We start from the raw sequence: 16,113 nt of genomic DNA, 5'->3' as shown, positions 1-16,113 counted from the left end.
AGCGTGGTCCTAAACCAGGTGAAATTTCAACTCTAACTTCTTGTTTTATTAAAGACCAATTCAGAGTCTCTTATATCTTGTGATTGTAAACAGCAAGACACCCCGACATCCAGGCTACTTCATATTGATCGAATTACTGACAACTTTCAAACCTATGAAACAAAATATTCCCCTTTTACATTTTATAATAAATACTTAAAGGCGTCACAATTTATATAAAAAAAAAAGAAGTATTCTTTCTTCTTTCATAAATATGCAATTTATTTTGATCTTTCATTTAGCCACTTTTGGCAAATCGCGACGATGAGGTTGAGTGATGATATGGTAACTGATAAAGCGACACTCACAAGGAACACCTATGCCCGGGATGGGATTTGAACCTGGTATCCTCAGCATTGTAGCATGCTGTGCTAGCCACTCTGCCACGCATGTCAACAAATTCGTAATTAAACATCCATATAATAAATGTTCTCGATATGTTGGTCTTACAACCAGACATTTTTTAAAGCCATTGCTAAGAGGATAGTTTTAAAGATATATAATCAAATTCATAAGAATGGTAAATGAGTTACATTTTCTTTTATTCAATTTACTAATATGTTCTAATTAATTATAGAAATGCAACGAGACATTAAAAAAGGTTTCGAAAATAAAGTTGCCTCAAGTGGGGATCGAACATAAAACCCTCACTACTGCAAGCACCTGCCTCAACCACTACGCCATTTCGCCAACCTTGAAAATTGTGACTTCTCGGTCCTTCGTGTATCCTGCTACTTACGCTTATAATTTATTTTGTACTGGAGCAGAGTTTGAAATAAACATGTCAAACACATAGTTTTTAACGCTGAATCTACTTATGTAGGTTTCATTGGGAATTCTGAACCGTCTCCTCAGTTATCATCAAATGATTGCATTACCGCTGTGCCAAGAATAACCATGGTATTCGCAGTTCATCCGATGAACTGCGAATACCCACTCCAGCATGGGCACGAGTCGTTAGTCCGCGACCACAGTTGGAAGCACGTGGATCCTGCCCAGCAAAGAATCAAGCAGGGATGACATCAGCCCGTGCCCGTCCACCATGTGCAGTGCATCGAGGGCTTGGGTCCCGACATGTGGCAGGTCGGATAAGTGGACATTCCTTCTTGCAGTGAGTCATGCTCGCCCACGCAGATGTGTAGTGGTGGACTCTATCAATGCATTCGAAGATTAATATGGAACAGGAATGTACCTATGGAATGCAAGAAGGTAATATACAACACACACTATGTGCTAATAATTATGTATGGAGCAGAGACTTGGTCAATGACAGAGAGAGACAAAAGATAGATGCAGGTAGTGGAGATGAAATTTTTAAGGAGTATATTGCGGAAGACTAGAAGGGATAGAATATAAATGAGGAGATCCGACAGACAATGGGTGTTGTGAAGCTTCAGGACAGAATAGATCAGGCACAGATGAGATAGTTTGAACACATGAAGAGGATGGGTGCAGAAAGACTTCCAGTAAGAGCTTGCAATGCACAAGGAGTGGGAGTAAAGCCAAGGGGGAGACCAAGATGTTGTTAGAAAGAGCAGATAGTGAAGAGGGAACACTGTGGAAAGAGAGGAGGGGTGGAAGACCAGAAGAAAATGGAGAGGCTTGACTTCTATGCCGACCCAGCCAGAGGCAGGAAACGACGAAGGATGGTGATGATATTTTCACAGAATAAATGTGAAATTAACTCTTAAGCATGAAATTTGTAGTTTTTTTTGCTGACAAAACTTTCCTGAGTGTGGACTATCCTGTAAACCATGTAAAATTTCCAAAACATTGATTTCATGGGAAAAAGTATGCATGAAAAATAAATCTCCTATGAAATGAACTCTATGTGTGTTTAATAAGTGTAAAGTTTCAAAATCAAATAACACTGAAATATCATTTTATTAGGGATGGGACAGATTAATCAGTACTCTTATCGGTATCAGCCAATATAGGCATTTTGGTTTATCGGTTTATCAGTAAAATTACCGATTATTTTACCGATCTGATGTATGTACAAATAGGGCTGAACCGATACCAATGTTGATACTCTTAAGATTCCTACCGATACTGATTTTTGAAAATTGCAATAATTAACATTTGTTCTAAATATTGTGTGTAATCATTCTTCTCCAGTTATATGCATAAAGTTTCCAAGAAATTTGCTTTAGAATATTCAAGAATTACATCAGAATATTAAAGTATATGTTATGTAATTAAGAATACAGTTTTTTGTCCAAAATTTGTGCAAATTAAAAAGAAAGTTTAAATTTTGCATAATTTCCAGGATAATTAGATTCCACGAAAATGTCATGCTGCAATTTTGCGAACCCCATGAAAGACCAATATGCCAGAAAATTTTCAGTATTGGCTCAGCCCTATCTATAAATATCTTATAATTAGTGCAAAATTCTGCCATTTTGTTGAAATTTTTATGAATAATATGCATGCCCTACTTTTAAAAAAAAATTAATGTGCACCTTGTTTTGCACTGCAGTCACCTCAAAACACACATTTACCAAGAATGACCATTCAGGTTCTTCAAGGACCATTTGGAATCTTATATCAGTATCAGCCAAAAATTCATATTGGCCCATCCCTACATTTTATTGTTATGTACAACCATGTGTATCTAGTAACCAGATAAATATATTTTTATTGCAGATTGCCCTGGCTGCTGTTATTCATGCAGCTAGCAAAATACAGGAAAATCTTGATGCATATGTGACAGAAACATTGATTGGAAGTGCAGGCATGGAGAAGTTACCTGGTTTGATAGAAGCCGTTAAAAGTAAGAAACGATTTGTACTATTTTATGAAAGGGTTTTGGAAACATATTTGGATGCACAAGGATGGTGGGGTGGTTTTCCTTGGGCACTTCAGGAAAATATTGGGATGTTACTTTCAGTGAAAGCCACAGACACTTCCACTGCCTCATTGTGACTGACCCAATGGTACAATCAAAAGAATTATAAGTGGTGGTTGTTACGTTAGGAAATGACATTGAAAATTGGATTACTTTCCATGGACATATAGTTCAGGAGAAATTCATTTCCTGTCATGTCACTTGTTGTTGATAGTGTGCTTGTGTGTCATATTAGTATGCAATGGTGAGGCAAAAAAAAGAAAGATATTTATTCACATATCAGTAGCAGTATGAAGAAACTTCTAACCAACTGAATATTTATTCATAATTGGGAAATGAGAGACGTGGTAGTAGATGAATACAGAGAAACTAGTACTCACTTTATCCATGAAACTGTTTTTTTTTGTTTGTTCTATTAATTTCGGTGGCCACTGCCACCATCCTCGTTAGAACTTGTTGTTCTGTTGCTTGCTTCTATTGTTCGTAGTTCTGTGTCTGCCACTAGGTGCACTGTTGCCAACTGTTCGTCTGCTATTTCCCGGTCTTAACTGTTGTAGTAAGGGAATCCAAGTGTGGTGTGCCTGTCCGTTATCGATGTTTAGCTCATGTGGAAAGTGCATTATATCATCTGTTTCCTTGATTCTGGTGTCGACGAGTGTGTGGGTGGTGTGCTTGACTTTGACTTGTACCTTTTGCATTTTATGGCTATTGTATTTGATGTGTTTCGCAAGGTCAGTAGTGGGTTGGGCTTTTTTTTTTTTTTTTTTGCATTTGCTAGGTGTTGTTGGATTCTTTCATTGGCAGATCAGATGGACTTGCCAATGTAATGTGCCTTGCACTCTCACTCTGCATTATATACACCTGGGTTATGAAGGGGGAGAGGAAGTACCGTTTGTGTTTGTTTAGTTTATCAGCTATTTTGGCATTGGGTTTGTGCACTACTTTGATGTCATAGGGGTGAAGGGCATGTTACAGGGCTATCTCTTCTAGTAGATCTTCTTCTCTGCAACAGTAGAATAGCTGATAAACTGAACAAACACAAACAGTACTTCCTAGGATGGAGTACAAACTCACAATTGAAACTGCAAGTGAAATTGATTAACCACAAGAAGCCAAAATTTCTGTTTATTATTATTACATAAAAACTGGCTTTTTTGTAATCTTAGTTGCATGAATGAAATGCACTCTCGGCCTTGGCTGAAACTTGAGTTCAGGTCACAGCTATTCCATGGATGTTACATTGTGATTCTTTTTGATCTAATCATCAACATTAAAAGTAGCTAAATGAAAATACAGTAAAACCTCGTTAATCTGGACTAATGGGGTGGATAAGTTGACCAGTTTAACGAAAGTCTATCTGAAATAACGTAAAAGAACAGTAGAAAGTGCATTAAAACTCAGTTTATAGCAACAAAACATGTTTATTATGGTGTATTTAAAGGGCATTCCTGTGTCAATGCGGCTTCTTCCCGAAAGTCTGCAGGAAACAGAATTTCATCAGTGGTTGACTGCCTTTTCTTTGGGAAGTTCTCTGGTGGACATTGGATGTACGTATTCTTAGCCGTTACGGAGCAATATGATGAATGCAATTGTTGACTTCTAGCCACATTCAAAACCTTGCATTATGCTTTTTTTTCCCTTTTGCCTGTCCGGATTAAGCGAAGTCCGACTTATTGGGGCCAGATTAACGAGGTTTTACTGTACAACGAAATAAAAATTTTCACACTTCGAAGACAAGGATGAAGTTTCCAGTCTGTTTTGTCACTTTTAAAATGATCCAGTTCTTGAAATAATTGTCATGATGACAACATAGTAACAAAATGATAATATTAATTGAAAAATGAATTCTTGCAATGTTGAGTTACGCTCTCTGTTTACTGATTGGTGTGGTTCTAATTTTAATTCCAAATTGTGCAGCATGATCAAGATAGTCCTGTTAGTAGTTTATGGCCAGTTTCACATAGAATCCACTGCTTAAATACAGTTAATGTTCTTGATACTATAAATCTTTTATTTTCACCTCCAGAAATCAGGTCTATGGTGAAATCAGTGGAGCAGCCACCACGTGACATTATCAAGCAATTGGAGAAGAAACTGGAAAAATGCAGAAATCAAGAAAACAATCCAGATAGTCAAATGTAAGTTTGCTGTTAAGTTTTTTCTGTATTTATAACAGCATGTTTATAACTTTTCTACTGCTTTTTTTATCATTTTTTGTATCATGAGGCGAGACAAGCATGAAATATTTATTTATAATAAATTTTGTTGATTTTTACATGTCTTGTTTATTCAGTGACCCAGATCTTTTGTGTGTGTGTGTGAGAGAGAGAGAACTTGATATGTTTGTAAACTGTGTTTTTCTTCTGTAGTTCTTCGTTGTTGAGCTGTTTTTGTGTGTTCTGGTATGTTAACCATTAGTGGACGTAACCTCATGTGCGTGCTTTTCAAACTTGGCACAAAGTACAAAAAAATAGTAGTTCAAGAACTAATTGTTGTAGAGATGAAATCGGTTTTGTTCTTTTCTTTGGAATGACAGGCCTTTTTAGCAGAGGTGAAATTTGTACATTGTACCTCCCAGTAATGAAAGTTAAAGTAAGAAGAAAATTGAATTTAAAAAAATGGTAATTCGCATGCCCTTGTGGCCACCACAATACACCAAAGTGAATGAAAAACTGTAGTATGTAGCAGTAGTACATTCATACAACCATGCAAAGTTTCTTGGAGAAAATATAACAATGTATAAAAGTGGTGGTGTTGCCAGCTGATGGAAAAAATGGTGCTTCTAGCGTTAGCCCTATGGACACTAGATGGACCAAATTTGAAGGGAAGCACGAAAAAAGACCAACCACCCTTTGAGGATATCTAATGCCCATCCCCCAATTTGAGAAAAGGAAATTACGCAACATTTTCCAAAGTTGTGATTTTTGGGAGACTTTCAAACTTGGGCTTCTGCCCCTTGACCCCTAATTGCCACATGTTGTTAAAGTGTTCTTTTGTTTTCATTATAAATATAAAAGTAAAATATATCAGCAAAATTTGGTGGTTAAAGAGTTATATCCCATTGTATAAGATCCATCCCATAATACTTCAGAGGGAAACAAAGGACTTTTTTCAAACTCTGCTTGTTAACAATAGTACAATGGATGGATATATTGCTTTGGAATTCAAGTATATCATACCTTCATATGCATACTAATGAACAAGAAAGAACTGAAATGTCATGTGTAGTATACAATAAGTGGCATGTTAATTGCTGCCATGTGGTGCTGGGATATTAGGTATACATAAAGTAAAAAAATGAAACACTCACCAGACAGTAGAAAAACTCAAATTTTTGCACATCATCAGTAGTAGAAGGAAAGGCAGAAACTGAAGTTAGAGACCTGCAGAGTTGCCAGGTCTGGATCAAAGATATAGCCATACGGAAAAATACTGTTCTGTCACCAGGCTCATCGAAAACTGTGACTGGTGGGGCCGGGGTGGGTTGGATGGGAGTGGTAAGGGAGGGTGGGGGGGTGTGAGTTATGATGGAAATGGGTTTGGTTGGGGAAGTTATTGGTTGGCCTTGCACACATGGCTGATATGTAGACCCTCTCCTATCTTTTGCGCAAGGTGTTGGCAGATTGGGGTAAGAGATTGATAGTAGCTACCTGGAAGTAGTCGTTGAAAGGAATGTTGTGATGGTTGGTATGGATGGCGACAGTGAAGTCCAGGTTGTGGGTGGAGGAGAGGATATACATATATCCCAGCCATCCAGAATAAATTTACAGGCTTTTAGATATATACGAGGGCTGTTCAATAAAGAATGATCATAATTTTGTGATAACAACATGCCCTCACTCATCGTCCAAATTTTGATGGTCCTTTTCAAAGTAGTCCCCATGCGATGCAATGCACTTGTCCCACCTTTTTTTTTTTCCATTTTTCAAAAGACATGCTGGAAACCATGTTTTAATAGGTCCTGCAAAATCGCCTCCGTTGCCTTCACCACTGCTGCTGATGATGATGGAAAACGCTTTCCACGAAGGTGTTTCTTCACATTAGGGAATAAAAAAAAAGTCAGAAGGGGCTTTTCCTTGGAAGGAAACACCTCATCTTCCTGTAACATCGCCTTCAACTGTGCACAAACCTGCACGCAAACATCCTGTTGTTCGGGTATGAGGCGTAGGCGATTCACGATTAAAATTAACCGATATGCCATCTGCCGGGATTTTCAGGAAGTACTCTAAGTAGGATACGTTGTGTTGAAGTCGTTTAAAGCATGGTGAATATGGGAGAAAGTAAGGTCTACTGTTCAGGTTTTTTTTTTTGCTTTAAATAGTTTTATGGGTCAGAACAAATTAAAAGTTTTCATGTGTTTCAATTAAAAGTTTTCATGTGTTTCCACCCCGTGGAATCAACAAAATGAAATTTGTTAATAAATCAGGGAAAACGTAATTGACAGAAGATTGGTATGGGGGATATAACACTGTAATTCGGCAAGGAAATTACGAAGAATGCACGAGTCTGCTTACTTTATTTATCGAGAGATAAATATATATTTCCATGAAAGTAAAGTTTTAAATTGTACTTTATAAATAAAGCTTTTTTTTTTCGAAAAATCATGAAGCGTCTTAACCAATGCGTCCATGTATTACCGGTGTTACGTATGTGTGAAATTTGGAACAGGTGCAAGTCGATTAAGAGGGAAGATGAAAATAGTTTGAGAATGAATTAATGTCAAATGTAACCAGAAAAAAAGTGGACATGCTAATGTTACTGTTTCATTCAGTACGATGTCCTTTTTCAGTGAGTATAGCCTGGTCATGAAATCGCGAATATTATTATTAAACCAGCCTTTCTCTTTCGAGAAAGAACTGCAACGATATGTTCGCAATTTTCTCCTGTCCCAGCTTTTCAAGTACAGGTCAATTTCAATTCCTTTATTTTCAAATAATTTCCGAGAACCCCAGTTACATGACGTGCAGATGATACAGCACTGCTTTGGACAACCAGTGTGTATACATAGTTTCGTCTGCATTTTCCGTGTTATTTTTGCCTATCATAATTAAATGCTTCGTTCTCAGTACAGCTTCATGTTTGTTAGAGTACCTGGAATTCACATCGCATTCGCAATATTTAAAAATAATGCGTAATTTAAACGTTTTCTACCATACCAGTCATGACAACATGCTGCTCTTTTGTACTACTGCTGAATGTAAACAAAGATCTATCCTACTTAGAGTGGCCATATTGGAAGCGACACTAGCGCAAATACTGAACGTGTCTGAACTTGAACGGCTGCCACTGACGTACTACTGACACTATATAATTGAAACTCTTACCACATATTCATTACACATTAAGATAACAATGCAACATAAAATTAAATTTGTATACAATACATCATGAGCATAAGAAATTTATGATCATTCTTTATTGAACAGCCCTCGTATATTGTATGTGCATTCTTGTGTATTTACATATTTTTACCTTGGGAGTTTTAAATCAAAATTGAAGATTTACTTTTCATTGAAAATTAATTCTCATTTTGCCTCAGGCTTTTCAGAAAAAAATTCTACAAATTGTTGCCCAATTAATTTGGACAATACGTTGGAAGAATGTTATATTGTGCATTGAAAGTTAACAAGCCTAGTGTTCCTAGAGTAACAGTAACCTTTCTTTCTGAATGATTTTGCATTTTATATTGTGAGTATGAGTTGAGGGTACATTAATTTTAAGAATATTGTCTCGCTGTTGTGGAAAATTAAGTATTTTAGACAATTTTTCACATGTCCATGAACAAAATTATTTCTAAATCCATGTTTAATTATAGCTAACATTTCCCAAAATTCAATAGATTTTGGGAACCCTGTGATTGTTGGGTATGAGTTGACACTCATACCAGCCAGAAACCAGTAGGTCTCATAGATGTTCTTTTTTTTACAACATGATCAACCTTATCGCTGATTCGCCGATTTAGGGACACACAAATCACACTGCAGACACTGGCACAAACGTTTCACAGAGAAAATAATAAGAATGACATTTGAAGTTGCCGAATATTTCAAATCTAGTTAGTAGAACCTAAAAAAATAGAAATATAAATAAGAAAGTATGAGTTCCACATGCATGGTTAATACTTTGTTAGCAAATTAAAGGAGAAACAAGCTTGAACCGTATGACACGTTTACTGCAGTTTAGAAATAGAAACAATCACTAGAATTATGTAAAATGCTCTATGTTGCACACCTTCCAAATGGTATAGTGGGACCACACTCAAAACAACTTGCACAGACCCTGACTCCTGTGCATCATACTTATGCATGAAGGGGAGAGTTAGAGTTGAGCAGCCTTCCATCAATTAGGTTTACAATGGAAAAGGAACAAAACAAACACCAGCTATTCCTAGATGTCCTAGTAGATAGATCCAGAAAGAAAAATAACAGCTGTATCGAAAGCCAACACACGCAGGGAGATACATACACTACAAATCAAACCACCCCAAGAGTACAAAGAATGCCATAATCCACTGTCTAAGCTCAAGGGCCAGAAGAATCTGCTCAAATCCAGCAATACGCAGACAAGAACAGAAACACATCATACATACAATGGGCATCAACCAACCATAACCAAAAGTGTCATCAACAGACAGGCAACGATATAAAAAACACTGACTCAAAAGGCAATTACCAAACATGCCTGGTCTATCAGAAAAGATAAGTAGAATTGCTTGAAAATTCCAACTTGGGACATCATTCAACATTAAGAAGACACTGTGAAGCATACTATCACAGGGTGGCTACTCACCGGGAATTATGCATGAATTCTACGTGAATTTTTCTCCGTAAACGTGAAAAATTGCAACTTTTATTAATCCAAATCCCATTGAATTTATACATGTTTATTAATGCTTTGAAGCAAGTTTTTCACAGTTTAGCTTCTATTTTTATCGAGGAAGAAAAAGAAAAGAAAGCTGGGTGGAAAATAAAACAGAATTCTCTCAATCTGTTTGCTCTGTTAGTGCCCTTTGCAAAACAATCTATCTGACAGATGGAAGATTATTGCAAGATATCTTGAATTGATTAGGTAAATTTGAGTTTAAATTCTTATACAATTAACAATTTTTTGTAGATTAATATTTGTGATTTGTGTTTGTAGAAGTATTTAGAGTCTGAGTATGTGAAATGTCAAATGTAAACTCCACAACTTATATATATATATATATATATATATATATATATATATATATATATATATATATATACAGTTTAATTGAATTGAATTACAATTTTTGGATAAATTGGAATTGCACAGACCATTTATATTGTTAATATATTTGTTGTTTATGTGTGAGTGGTGAGAAACAGTAATACTTAAGGCTGAAATAGAGAAAACATCTACTTGTACCCTTGAATTTTTGGAAAGTTTGCTTTGAAAACCCGGAGTTATACTTGAATTTTATCAAGATCGTAGAGCGACCACTCTCTATCAAACACCAAACCAGAGAACCCCATACAAGCTAGCAAAAATTGCATATACAACATACCATGTGAATTCAGGCAAGGTTACATAGGAGAACCAGGAAACAGGGAAAAGACAGGTGAACACAAGCAGCACACACACAAGGGTGGAACAGATAGGTCAAAAATAGCTGAACATGCATGGAGTGAATCACATAGAGTTCAGTGGAGCGACATGACAGTACTACATAAAATAACAAATTGGGAACTAAAGAAAATCAAGGAAGCAAGCAGCCTTCATAGCAATGGTCTAAAACTCTTATAAGTTATCGCAGTATATAATTTAAGCACATATGGTCCCCTCTCCTCAAAAATTAGAAATAGTAGCATAAATATAGTAAAAATTAGTACAGAATTCTGGGAGGCACCGTGGAGTAATTGATTAAAGCACTGGATTTGTAGTAAAATCACAGGCCTGTCGTATGTTCGATTCCCACCACTGGCAAAAGAAATTTCACCTGAAGATGAGAGAAGAGGCCCTCTCTCAAAACTTAGTGTTAGTATAAGTATAGTTTGAAGCACTAGACAATGGGTAATGTCCAATTAACATTGCATGCTAATGTAGAACCATTGTCTCTAACATTCAGAGAACCATTACAAATTTCATTTAAATTTAATAAAAAAATGGAAAAATATTCTGTCCTGTTTATAGGATGCTGGTATAATAAACTATTGCTAAACAAGTTGTTTCAAAGAGCATATAGTAGCATTCCTTTCATGTCAAATGAAATACCCAGTGGAGGCACAAGTGGTTCGGATCCCACTTTAAACTGTAGGTCCTGTCCCGATTAGCCTTACTATGCATAAAGTGGACTTAAAACAACAAATCAATCAAATGAAATAGAATAATACAGATTACATTTTTTCAAAAAATTTGCAGATCACTTTAGTTGTCCCCAGATCATACTTGTTTTAAACAGCAATCTTTGACAAATTCAACATAATTGTCTTGCAACCACTCTACCATACTGCAAGCTAGAAGAATCGACTTAAAAGCCTGAGACAGAAAATAATGAAGCACACACAATGTTGCATGTATGTTCCTGTCTAGGGTAAGGAGAAAGTTGCTGTTTGTGCAGATTATATGCTGGTTTCTTCATGCTATACACACATGCCTACAGTATTCCCAAAAGCTGCACAAATGTGAATGCACCATTAGTGACAGGTATGTAGATTGCAAGCTGCTAATTTCACGAAAATTTTCCAACATGTTGGTTGTTTTATCAAGGAGTGGACAAAAAAAAAGTTAAAATAAACTGGTGCAATTCAAGCTAAATTTTTTTACAGTAGAAATTACCTAGATATAACATTCTTTGCAATTGTCCATGTTACATAGTATTTTTGATGTAATACAATAAACATAAAATCATGTTCCTTTCATAGAGAGTAAACTTCCATATTTACCAAATCTGACAAAACCTCATATGGCATTTTTCTCAAAATAAAGAGTATTTACAGAACCAATTCTATTGCATTCTGATTCTGTAAATAATAATTACTAGTGGTAAATACAAGATGTTGATCACAACATCTCTTTAGCTCATTGGCGTACGCTACACTAATATTTTTGTGGCATTTGCAACATTTTTTAATGTTACTAGCAGTGTCTATAATAAGAAGTATTGAACTGAAGTGAGGGTGATTCAAGATCAATATGATTTTTGTGATCACTGAGGATAAGTTGGAAACAATGTTTGATCATGTATTATTTTGTACGAGGGTCACTATTTATATTTTGAGCCTAACAATGAAAAAACAGGAATTTGGCATTGAGAACTGCTTTATTGTTTTTCGAAGTATTCTCCTTTATGTCAATACACTTTTGCATTCGTTTGAACCATTTGTCAAAGCAGTTTTTCCAATCTTCTTGAGACACCTCCATAATATGGTTTTTGAACGCATCAACGGCGTCTTCCGCCGACGAAAATCGTTGTCCACGCAATTTATTCTTGACATTCGGGAACAAGAAGAAGTCATTGGGTGCCAAATCAGGACTGTATGACGGATGACCCATCAATTCGATTTTTTGACTGTTCATAAAGTCGGTTGTTAGATGAGATGTGTGACAGCTGGCATTGTCTTGATGATGAATGATCCGACGGCGTTTGTTTGTTTTCCGTATTTGACTGAAGACCTCTTGCAAACAAATTGTTGTGTACCATTCAGAGTTGACTGTTCTACGTTCCTCTAAAGGCACAGTTGCCACATGACCAGTTTTCCCGAAAAAAACAGGCGACCATTTGTTTCGATGTGCTTCGAGCGCGAACAACTTTTGTTGGATTGGGTTCATCTTGAAACACCCATACAGTCGACTGCTGTTTACATTCCGGCTCATATGCATATATCCATGATTCGTCACCTGTTACAATCTTATATACGTCTTTTAAAGCACCATGATTGTATTTATTAAGCATTTGTTTGCACCAATTGATGCGAGCGTCTTTTTGAGTTTTTGTCAAATTGTGTGGGATCCAACGAGAACATACCTTTCTCACAGCTAAATGATCATGTAATATTTTATATATGCTGGTGGAACTAATGCCTATGGTTGCCTCAATCTCACAGTATGTCACATGATGATCTTGCAGTATTAGATTTTGCACAGCATCAATGTTTTCTTGAACAACAACTGATTTTGGACGAGCTTCGCGAATCTCGTCGGTGAGCGAATGGCGGCCACGATTAAATTTGTTATACCAGCGTTTCACAGTGGCAAAGGACGGGGCTTCATCGCCAAATGTGGAAGTAAGTTGATCGATGCACTCTTGTCTTGATAATCCACGTCAAAAATCGTAAAAAATCATCGCACGAAAATGTTCACGAGTTAATTCCATTTTATTGTTGTCGCACAATCTCCAAGGCAACATAAACAACACAAATGAAGCTATTGACAAAACATTTGAAGTACGTTATGGTCAATAATGCCAGACGATTCCGTGCAAACGTCAAATCGCACCTAACTTCAATCAGTGTTGCCAAGGCTCAAAATATAAATAGTGACCCTCGTCGCTACAAATAAATAATGCAGAAAATGTTGGTATCAGTATGTTCCATAAAGTATGTTTTAGTCAGCAGCTACAAACTAAGAACACATGAAATGCTGGAATATATGTGTTTGGTAATAATCTGAAGTGTAAGATCTGATATAAAACTGCATTAGCCAGAAGGTTAGTGCTCTCATCTTTGGTGCAAGGAGTACTACATTTGATTCCCAGTGGGAGCCTCAAAGATTTCAGTGTCGACTCGGCATCATGATTAAAATTGGGGAGCTAGTTGAAAATGAAGTGGCAGGCTCTGGCCTTGAGAACCAGAAAGCATTGGCAATGTTACTCTGTGTTCTGGTGGTTATCCATCACTTGATAGGCCTTGGCTTGGTCCTGTTGGACCTTGGAGTTTAATTTTAGTTGAGGATGCAGAACTCAAATGATTTGTTTAGGTCCTTACTGACCTAGGTAAAAGGTAAAGGTAAAGTTCCCTGTACATATAGCACCATGTCATGAAGTCACATTTAGGGGATGTGCGGATAGGGCCCCACACATTCTCGATCTCAGTCATTTTGGTTATGTGATCAGCACCATGCTCCAGCCACCTCTACCCCCCCACTCCAAGGTTTCCCCCAGGTACCCATAGATTTGAGGCTGGGTGAGCCGCTTTATGAAGGAACAAGGTCAGAGAAATTCTGATCTTAGATCACCCACCCCAGGAATCAAACCTGGGTCTCCCACATGGCAGTCAGATGCCTTAGCGACTAGACCATTGCAGCTTGGTTACTGGAGAATTTGGGGAATTTCATAGAAATACTTAAAGCTGGAAAAATCAAGGGAATGTCACATAGGATTGTTCTAGGAGGGCTAGAAATAAAATTCTGATTGATTGATAAAATAAAGAAAAGGCAAAAGTTACTATTATGGAAAAGTACCCAAATGTGAAGAACTATTACCTTATGATTTGGCACACACAAGAAATGTACTATGTAGAAATTTCAGCAAAAAAATGCAGGCTCCATCAGGACTTGAACCTGGGTTTCTGGCAATTCGACATAAGTAAAACAGTGAAAAATCAGCCACAACCAAGGCTGGCTCGGTAGCTCAGTCGATAGAATAATGGCATGCCAGAGAACTGGATTCAAGTCCTAGTCACCTGCTTGCTGAATTTTTTCCACAAAAACCATGGCATGAGCATCTGTTAAACAACACTGCCAGCATGCTCAACCAGTTGTTGACTCCATCAATGAGGTCCTTATTGGTTTCGAAGTTCTGAGTAGCCAGCCAAGACTTTTGTGTTGGTGAACAGTTGGTAATCCATCGTGAAATGGAATTTTGCACACAAAATTTTGTGAACTTTTTCAATGAGGTCATCAGTCACAATTTAATATTGTTGCCCTTGGCATTCATGCCCTGAATTACTTACACCACTCCTAACAGCACTGTCACTCATAATGTTGTCCCTGTAGACGTGACACAGTCAATTATGAATCTCGGCAGCAGTGACTTCTGCGTGCAAGAAACATATCATAGCTGTCGGCAACAGTGATGACGGGTTCCAATTTTACCAACTGCTACTCTTGTACTATTGAAGAAAATTTACAACAGGTTGGTGTGTAGTTGCCATTACTCGTTATCTCAGGCATTCACTACTGTATTTTGCAGGATGGGCATCGCCAGAAAGTTTTCTAGGTAGGTTCAGGCTATTGATCAAACTGGGTCTCACTTATTGTGCAAGTCTCAACCAACCTCCTCCCTACCTTTCACCTTCTCTGCAGTTTTTCAGGGATTGACCAAAAATGTGTTATTTATGTTAAGAAAACTAACAATCCTAACCTCCTAACAACAAAGGCATTTAGCGTAACAATGAATGCATTTCGGCAGACCTCAGAGGCTTGTGCGATGAGTGGGACTCAATAGTAGAAATACAATAACAATTATAATTATCGCTGACCCGCGTGGTGGAGTGGTTTGCACATCGCATTACGATGCCTGGGGTACTGGGTTCGAATCCCAGCCTGGGCATGGATGTTTGTGTCATCATGTCATCACTTATCCCCATCTTCGCAAATTAGTCAAAAGTGGCACAAAAAGCAAAAGTAAAATAAAGCAAATCAATCAATCAATCAACAATAATTATCATGGTTATGATTGTTGTACAATCATAACTATTATAAGCTATTAAAAATATACCATTTTACAAATTTATTATTTATTAATAATAATTAGGGCTGAGCCGATACCAAGGGTATCGGTATTGGAAAGTATCGATTGATATTTTTCCACCAATACTAGCCGATACCGTTGTCTTTGAGTCGCTAGAACCGTGTCCACAACAAAAAAATTGTTCCTTTTCAAAAGTTAATTCCAACTTACCTTTGACTTTGAAAAATACATATTTGTGCATTTGTTAGTTGAACGTGGACTCAAGTTCCGTGAATGGCAAGTACGTGAGAAAAAATCCATACACAGATAAGACTCGCGGTCAAGTATCTTGCAAATCAAGGGTAACGTGAAATTATCCCCATAGGAGCTCCTTCGAAGTCTACCAGGCTTTGTTCCCACAGATGCGGTCTCGTGTAACAATAATCCCAATAAGGTCCTGGTGCCAACAAGGCACGTGGTGTATTGTGGACATCTCTCTCCTTGGAGACCTCCCACAGTCAAGACAGTCATCGCTCACGTGGTGAACGTGTCTCAGACATAGTACATAGCATATTCCTGGAAATTCAAATACCTG

General features: G+C 37.2%; 1 protein-coding gene across 5 annotated transcripts in view; it reads left to right on the top strand.

Annotated features, from left to right (window-relative positions):
• The window catches only part of CycH (cyclin H), a 47,395-nt gene that overhangs the window by 23,998 nt on the left and 7,284 nt on the right, over nt 1-16,113 (top strand). For all 5 annotated transcript variants that reach the window (XM_083136367.1, XM_083136358.1, XM_083136344.1 and 2 more), the window contains 2 exons: nt 2,686-2,812; nt 4,914-5,025. In XM_083136367.1, the coding sequence (XP_082992493.1) occupies nt 2,686-2,812; nt 4,914-5,025 (239 nt within the window). The remainder of the gene's footprint in view (nt 1-2,685; nt 2,813-4,913; nt 5,026-16,113) is intronic.

The sequence above is a fragment of the Lepisma saccharinum genome, chromosome 1, assembly GCF_977018435.1.
Source record: "Lepisma saccharinum chromosome 1, izLepSacc3.1, whole genome shotgun sequence".
NCBI lineage: Eukaryota > Metazoa > Arthropoda > Insecta > Zygentoma > Lepismatidae > Lepisma > Lepisma saccharinum.
Note: the sequence above shows the minus strand (reverse complement) of the source record. Positions and strands in the feature narration are given on the sequence as shown.